Source organism: Ipomoea triloba, chromosome 11 (assembly GCF_003576645.1).
Source record: "Ipomoea triloba cultivar NCNSP0323 chromosome 11, ASM357664v1".
In the NCBI taxonomy this organism is placed as follows: domain Eukaryota; kingdom Viridiplantae; phylum Streptophyta; class Magnoliopsida; order Solanales; family Convolvulaceae; genus Ipomoea; species Ipomoea triloba.
In genome coordinates, this window is record NC_044926.1 from 12,709,206 (window position 1) to 12,717,179 (window position 7,974).

General features: G+C 35.2%; 2 protein-coding genes across 3 annotated transcripts in view; both read left to right on the plus strand.

Annotated features, from left to right (window-relative positions):
* The window catches only part of LOC115995931, a 7,032-nt gene extending 4,346 nt beyond the window's left edge, over positions 1–2,686 (plus strand). Inside the window, exons 2-3 of the mRNA XM_031235079.1 lie at positions 2,540–2,608; positions 2,651–2,686. Of these exons, the coding sequence (XP_031090939.1) occupies positions 2,540–2,608; positions 2,651–2,686 (105 nt within the window). The remainder of the gene's footprint in view (positions 1–2,539; positions 2,609–2,650) is intronic.
* On the plus strand, positions 876–4,210 carry LOC115995733. Of its 2 annotated transcripts, none has more exons than XM_031234844.1 (4): positions 876–1,184; positions 2,651–3,363; positions 3,493–3,549; positions 3,633–4,210. In XM_031234844.1, exons 2-4 carry the CDS (start codon positions 2,725–2,727, stop codon positions 4,053–4,055), a joined length of 1,119 nt encoding a protein of 372 aa, XP_031090704.1. In that variant the 5' UTR covers positions 876–1,184; positions 2,651–2,724; the 3' UTR covers positions 4,056–4,210. The 2 variants fall into 2 exon arrangements, with proteins under 2 accessions (XP_031090704.1, XP_031090705.1); XM_031234845.1 differs by having other exon boundaries at positions 3,666–4,210.
* Positions 4,211–7,974: the final 3,764 nt, after the last annotated feature.

Below are 7,974 nucleotides of genomic sequence, written 5' to 3' on the forward strand. Positions count from 1 at the left end.
TCGGGGTTTTTTTTTTTTTTTTTTTTTTTTTTTTTTTTTTTTTTTTTTTTTTTTTTTTTCACTTTCGGATGAATGTTTTTTTAGACACCTGACACTTATGAATCAATCAATCTAAATCAGTCAATCGAAAATCTTTAGTTCGCGCAACGGTAAACATGCGCATTCAACCCATGCATATAATAAACCTAATAAACTTACAATTTCATTTTACATAAAAATCCTAATAAATAGAATTAAAATAGAAATAAAATCATCTGTTGCTGTGGTGTAGGCGCGACCGGCGACCCTTATATTCCTGGGTGGCATGAGCGCTGGGTGTGCGACAACATCTCTTTCAGTTTTCATGAGTTCAATTCTCGACTTCAAGAAACAATTAACAAGAGTTCAATTCTCGACTTCAAGAAACAATTAACCTTATTTATATATATATATATATATATATATATATATATATATATATATATATATATATATATATATATATATATATATATATATATATATATANATATATATATATATATATATATATATATAATACTCTGTATATCTTATGGCCTATGAGATATGGGCCCCTATAGAGATGGCCCTGGGTAGGTGTCCTCCCTGCACCCCTTCAGGGTCGGTCCTGTGTGTAGAGAATATCAACGCTCTACGATTAATCAACAAACATTTAAGTGCTTATTCCATTACTCTTAGGTGAATTTTTTTTCTAATATAGTTATATCAAAATATAAGTGTATCTCAAACCAAATATTTTTAATATATTATAACAAATCAATTTCGTGCATCGGGTGAAAATACTAGTTATATATAAATATTAGATTTCAATATTTCTCTTGAAATACAAGTTTTTGCCTTTTAAGGTGGGAAACAGTTCCCTTTGTATAATTTTTCCCCTCTGTACATATCCGGCTTTGCGCCACCTCTTTGACCACCGTCTAAGCATCTATCGGAGTTTTGACATCGTTAATTTCGTTCGTCGGAACCCTGTCTGTGCATTCACCAGCAATCGCTTCTTCAACTTCGCCTCCAACTTCTCCGGCGTAGCTCCCTCATTCGATCATGTCTGCCCTAGGAGTTCCCGTCGTCCCCGCCCCAACTCCGCCTCAAATCCACGAGAACGTCTAGAGCTATGCCCGAAATTACGCTTCTCTCTTCATTCTCCTCTTCTCCTGCTGTCTGTAGGCTCTCTTCTATCTCTTTCCCTCTTAAATTACCTGGTATAATGTATATACATTTATTTTACTGTAGATTATTATTTGATCCATATTAGATTCTACAAGTAAGCGTAGACTAATTAAGTGCTTTATGGCCTACTTTGAGATTATGGGCAAATTATATCATGTAACAATGTGTACCTTGCATTGTGGACCTGGTCCAGAAATAACTTCAGACTCTGTATTTGTTACCAAGCATATTTAATCATTTCAATTATTTTCAACATTTCAGTTGAATGGTATGCTTATTTTGAACTATGGTCATCATGTGTAATGTTTTGTATTCATCTAAATCAACTTCATGTAGTATACTTTTCTTTCTGCATGCCCATTTTTGTTGAACTGTATAAAAGTATGTTAATTCTTAGTTTGAATTATTCTTTTTATTTGACTTGATGTTCATTTTAAAATGAAATTTATGTTTTTTTTTTTTAAATTGTAATCAAAGTTTCAAGTTCATTGCAATTCAATGGAAATCAAAATGTGCTTCTAAATTCTACCTGAAAGCTAATAAAAATGAACTTGAAGTGTTGGAGAGACTTAGAAGGGGAGGGGGGGATGACACAAGAGTGCAGTGCTTGCATTAATCTCCAGTTCTCCTCTCCAGGAGTACTGAATAACAACTGACAATTCAGACTTGCTTCATTATAATATTTGAAAGATGAAAATCAGCTCCTATACAGTTATAACTTTTTTCACATTGGATAACTGCTATTCTCTTGAAAGTATATCATGTTGGGAGGAGGTGAGGATAATCCCAAAAACTGAGTTGTAGTTGAAATTGTGAAAGAAAGGAAGAAAAAAAAGGAAAGAAAAAATGTTAAAATGAATAGAATTTCAGGATGTTGAAACAAGAAATGTATTATACTATTATGTGTACTACACAAAAAACTACTGTAGTTTTTAAATATTTATCTTGGTTTGGCTTTGCGATTAGTAATTGTTGAAATTCATTTTCTTTTAAGTCTGGTGTCAATTGCCTCCTGCCCTTGCTGGATTAATCTGCTGTTTGGCTGTTTGGGTTGTGAGAAAATATAGTGCTGATTATTAGGGATTAGATTAGTACCCTTAATCAAGCTGATATTGATTTGCATTGCCCAATGTGGCGAGTTGATCTTTCAAAATATCTTCTTTTACTCTCTGTACGATCAATCCCTAATGTCAACATTTGAATTCAGTAGCATGTGAAAGTCAAACCTGAACATCTTTATATGGAAGCATTTCAGAAACTTCTTAAAGTTTCTTCTTTGTATGGTTGTTCCTATTGTTGATTTCTTCTTGTCTATCTATAGGTGTTTCTGTCTTTCATTGTTTTGTAGATTAAACACTACATTCCAGTTGATTGTCTTGATTGCATTTCTGATGCTTACATTCTCAACAAAATTATGGTACTTGTGAAAGTAACTAAATCTTATGCTTACTTTTTGTAGGATAAGCACTTGAGGCCTTTAATGGGAAAACGGTAGTTCTGGATGTAAATTCTGTCAAAGCAATCAATAAAGAAATGGATATGAAAAGACGGTTGCCGGAATGGATGGTTTGTATGCCTGCTGCTGGTCATGGGAAAAAGAAATCCGAAACTCAAGATATCAGTAATGGTGAAAATGTAGAGGAGGTGGAGGTTACAAAAAAATCCAAAAAGAAAGATTTAAAGGATGGTCAGGTAAAGAAAAAATCAAGAACTACGGATGCAAGCAATGGTGAAAGTGGAGAGGAGAGAGTGAAGAAGAAATCCAAAACTAACTACACAAAGTGTGGTGAGCATACAGATGGAAAGGTGGTGGAGAAAGAAACTAGAAGTAGAGATGTGAACACTTGTGAAACTGCATCAGACTTAAAGTTGAGACAGAGACAGACTGGAACAAAACGTATGAGGGCAAGGGCAAGGCATGATACAGAAGACCTGAAGGAGGAGTCGTGTTTGCTTGTAAGATGTGAAACAACACAGAGAAGCAGGAGAAAGGTAAGCCTAGAAGATAACAATTGTAATTATGAGAGTGACTTTGAGATGAGGAAGCAGTCTGGAGTAGCAAAAAACATTGATGAAGCTGAGCCTCCTTTGAGAAGACAAAAAACAAAAGCAAAGAGCTCTGTGTTTGAGATCACTGATAAAAATCAAGACTTAATGAGCATTGCTGAGGAGGTGATTTGCTTTATGTCAATCTTACTTTGAATAACATTTCCTTTGAAATACTAGGCCCTGCTGGCAAAGTTAAAATTTAAAACTTGATAGTATTTGGAATCTCAGATATTTACTTCCATGTTTTGGCAGTATGCCAGTGAAGATGAAGATCTGACCGTTGATGATCTGTTGACTCTTGCCAAAGAGGTAACTTTGATATTTCTATTCTATTTTCTTTGATAGAAGAGTAGTCCTTTAATCTTCTAATTAATATAGAGTTATATTGCTAGAATACAATTTCTCAAATCCCCCCTCCCTCACAGTGTGTCAATGAAGAATGCAAAGGTGAGCAAAATATGTCATCACCCAGAGAAAGCACAGCGACAATCCCGCTTGGAGATACTGATATATCTGCAGGCCCAATCATCTTAAAAGGCAGTATATCAGCTAAGGATACATCAAGCAGTGAGGCTCTTCCTAAACCAAACATCACAGGAAGTCCCGCACAAGATATGTTGAATTTGTTTTTGGGCCCTCTATTAAAGAAAACTCAAGAAGAAAAGGAGGTTGAAGTAGCTAGAGACGACATATATTTTGCTTATGATCGTGACCTTAAAAGTTCAAATCGAAATGTTGATCTCAAGGATCTTTCAGCTCCATTGGCAAAGAAAAAAAGCAGTCTCAAAGACAAGGTAGCAATGTTATTTGATTAAAGTTTGGGTTGGAATAAGAATATATAATACTATAGAATGAAAGGACTACTGATTAAGATGCTAGATTTCCTGGTTTGCATCTACTCCCTGAATATACATATATTAAATATGTTGCTAAATGTAATATATCCTTTTTTTTTTTTAATATCACCAAAGGAAAACTTTTATTAAACAAACAGGTTACCACTTACCAATGCAGGAGGGTGGTAGACTAAACCACTCCCTATGGACAGTTTGGGAATCATTATTGCATGAACCTGTGTGGATCACAGTTCAAAAACATATAAAGTACATTATTCTAATGAGTTAATTCTATTAGAGGTTCCTTGTCTTTGGTGGTCATTCTAAATTTAGTTCCAGACTATCGTTTTTGTCATTTAACATCTCATACTATTATTTTTTGGACACTTTTAGTCATTCCCATTATTGTTCCTATTTTTAGTAAGAGCATTTTTTTTCTCTTATTTTTTTTTGTTATTTTTTCAGTTTCAACTGGTTTAATTAGTTTAGGACTTTAGGTTAATTCAATGTCGGTTCTAATTGTTAGGATTCAATTGAAGACTCAAGTCACTCAACTTCATCTTCTTCATTGCTCTTTCACAGCTTTACTAGGCAAAGAACGAGAGTACCGCCGTATTCCTCTAGCACTGTCGTAATTCTTTGAAGTTTTTTCGATATATGGTTTTCCCAAGAGGACAATCCTATTGACTATGTATATATCATGCCTACGATGTGGAACGTGAAAAAACATGTACCACCATCTCTCATTTGTCCTGCAACTTTTAGTCATAGTGCTGCAATAAAAGGATTGTCTATTGAGTGCATAAGAATCATTTGCCTAAAAAGTTAACCTTGTTGAAGAGATGAAATATACATGGCTCATAAATCCATCTCTATTATGTGTGTAAACACATGCAAGTTCTCTAATTTTTGAGCAACAACGTATTGCAATGTTGTTCCTAAGAAAGAGGGTTAGGAACTTCAGCTACAAACATCTTGCTTGTTAATTTAATGAGCTCTTGGGTCTTTGTATCCATTCTCACATTGTCTTTCTTCATCCTCTCAGCAACAATGAGTGTCATTTTTCCAGCTTTCATGTAGGTTCGCAGAAGCAAGTTATATATCTCTGAAGGAGCGGTGAAACATATGAAGTTGAGTGAGTTAATTCTTCAATTAAATCTTAACAATTAGAACTAGTGTGGAATTAACCTAAAGTCCTAAACCAACTAAATCTGTTGGAACCGAAAAAATAACAAAAAAAAAAAAAATATGAAGAGATAAAAATGCCTTTACTAAAAATAGAAAAAGTCATGGGAATGACTAAAAGTGTAACACCCCCAATTTCTAACATTCGAGCCTAGATTATGATTAAGAACTTAAAGTATTCTTTCAAAAAAAAAAAGAACTTAAAAGTATAAAAATAAGGATTTAAATACTAATTAATCAACATCATTGGATTAACATACTAAATATCTAGCGGATGCTAACATTGTAGTTACTCGCATAACCTACCAGGCTAAACCATAAGAAATCCAAACATATGCAGATCCAAAATGATAAGGGTTCGCAGACCCGATGTCCAAGCACCATACTATCCCAAAAGATGATCCAAATCATACAAACTAGTTATCAAGAGTAAAAAATTCTCTCATCAAAACATAGATAATAAGGAGGGTCTACAACTAGGAGCTAGAACAAAATGATGCTAAGCTATCTGACTCCTCTAAGGCGCTCTCGGCACACATCAGATCAAACCTGAAAAGGGTATTTAAATCACAAGGAAAACAACCCGTTAACATATATATAGGTTTAGGAAAATAGGTAGTTCAGTCATCATCATATAGCAAACACCACATAGGACCATAGAAGGGTAAATCAAATAATTATAGAGTATAGGTATAAGTAAGTACACATATATCTATGTATATATATATAATAATAATAAGATACGGAGTATATGAGTATACATGAGTATAGACATAATTTACACACATACACTATATGCAATATTAAACGCACACCAAGTATACATGCATAAATGTAAGTCAATAAGAATAAGTAATTTGGATAGCTTGACTGAATTACCAAAAATAGGAAAATAAGCATAATATTAGTTTTATACCACCATAGTAAGTTATTTTGCAAGGTTAGGTAATAAGTTTCTTTCAACAGAACCATATACCAATAAAAGATCATCATGGTAGGATAAACCTTCAAAAAAATACATATATGTCATTTATATCATCACTCTCACCCTCAAGAAAATAATAATGTACTTTATAGTAATAATGGAGGAAACTCAATCATTTCATCAATCTCATGTGTCTCATGTGGAAACATGACTGCTATCTTAAGTGTGCACACCCTTTAACTGGGATTCCAAGCCCAATGACTAATAGCTCAAGCCCTAAGTAAACTCATGATGATTTCTACCAGGCTACTTTTCTCATATCTACCCAGGATGGTTTCTATCGGATTTCTTTTCATCAATTCATCTCATCATATCTCTTGAAATGATGATGCTCCTTTCGGGTCCTCCAAAAATATACATTTTTCCTCACATACAAAAATAGCGGTGGTATAAGCAATTTAAACCCTTTTCTTCTCAAAATAGATTTTCACTCACACACACACACACACACACACATATATATACATACACACACTTATGCAAAGATACTCACGCACCCATAAATATGAACCAAGTGTTCCCATCATATACTTCTCTTCTCACAAACACAATCATCAACTCACAGACTTCATGTACATAAGCAAATACGAATTTGGAAAAATGGATTTATATAGATAACACATAACATCTCATATAACAACTGGACCAACCTCTCAACCCCCACAGGTCTCTTGGGCTCGCAAAGTTGGTCAGTGGCCATAACTAACAGGCAGAACACGGAGTCCCGCTATTAGAGCCCAATGGTCCCGTAGGGCTGGCGGTAGAACTTCAAGCCCTGCCGCCTAAGTCCCGTGCCGCCTAAGTCCAGCGACACCACGGTTTTGGGTGGCAGTTAGGGAACATATAGCCACTTAGGGAACATGAGCATATCCCGTGCGCCTTGATGTGTCATATGTGCGACCAGGTGGAAGAAACGACCTAGTACTTATTCATGGACTGCTATGTGGTCTTGCATATTAAACATTAATATTATTCACATGTTTAGTTTGTTGATTTAGTCTAGATGGTTATATTTTATCTCCTTTAGAATTGGTCTAGAGTTGTTGCTAGTATTTCTTCTATTTATACCTTCTCTGTACAATAGTTTGAATTATCCGAATATACAGACTTTTCCCATTCTCACATGGTATCAAGAGCCTGACTCTCACGAGACTTATACATTTTTTTCCCTTTTCTTCCTAATTCATTCTTATGGCGAGTACTTCCACCACTGCTATTATCCAAATATCCGCCCTAACCAACTTTCCAATCCGCCTTACTAATGCAAATTTTCCAGTTTGGCATCAACAAGTTCGTGCAACTCTCATTGGTCTTGACCTTCTGGGTTACATTGATGGCACTATTAAGGAGCCTGCTAAATTCCTTGATACTGCATCAACAACTCATAACCCCGCCCATACAAATTGGGTACGACAAGACCAGATAATCCTTGCTGCTCTACTTGGTAGCTGCACAAATACGATTCAACCAGTTCTATCCTCTGTCACAACGGCCGCAGACGCATGGTCTCGCCTTACGTCCAGCTATGCCAGCTCCTCTAAAGGACGAGTTATATCGCTCAAAGCAAAGCTGGTCAGAAATCTAAGAGGATCCCAGACGATTTCAGAATTTCTTCAAGACATGAAGTCCATCGCTGACGACTTGGCTTTAGCTCAACATCCTATCTCGGATGAAGACCTTGTTATTCATGCAATTACCCAGTTAGGCGACGAGTTTCATCCAATCATG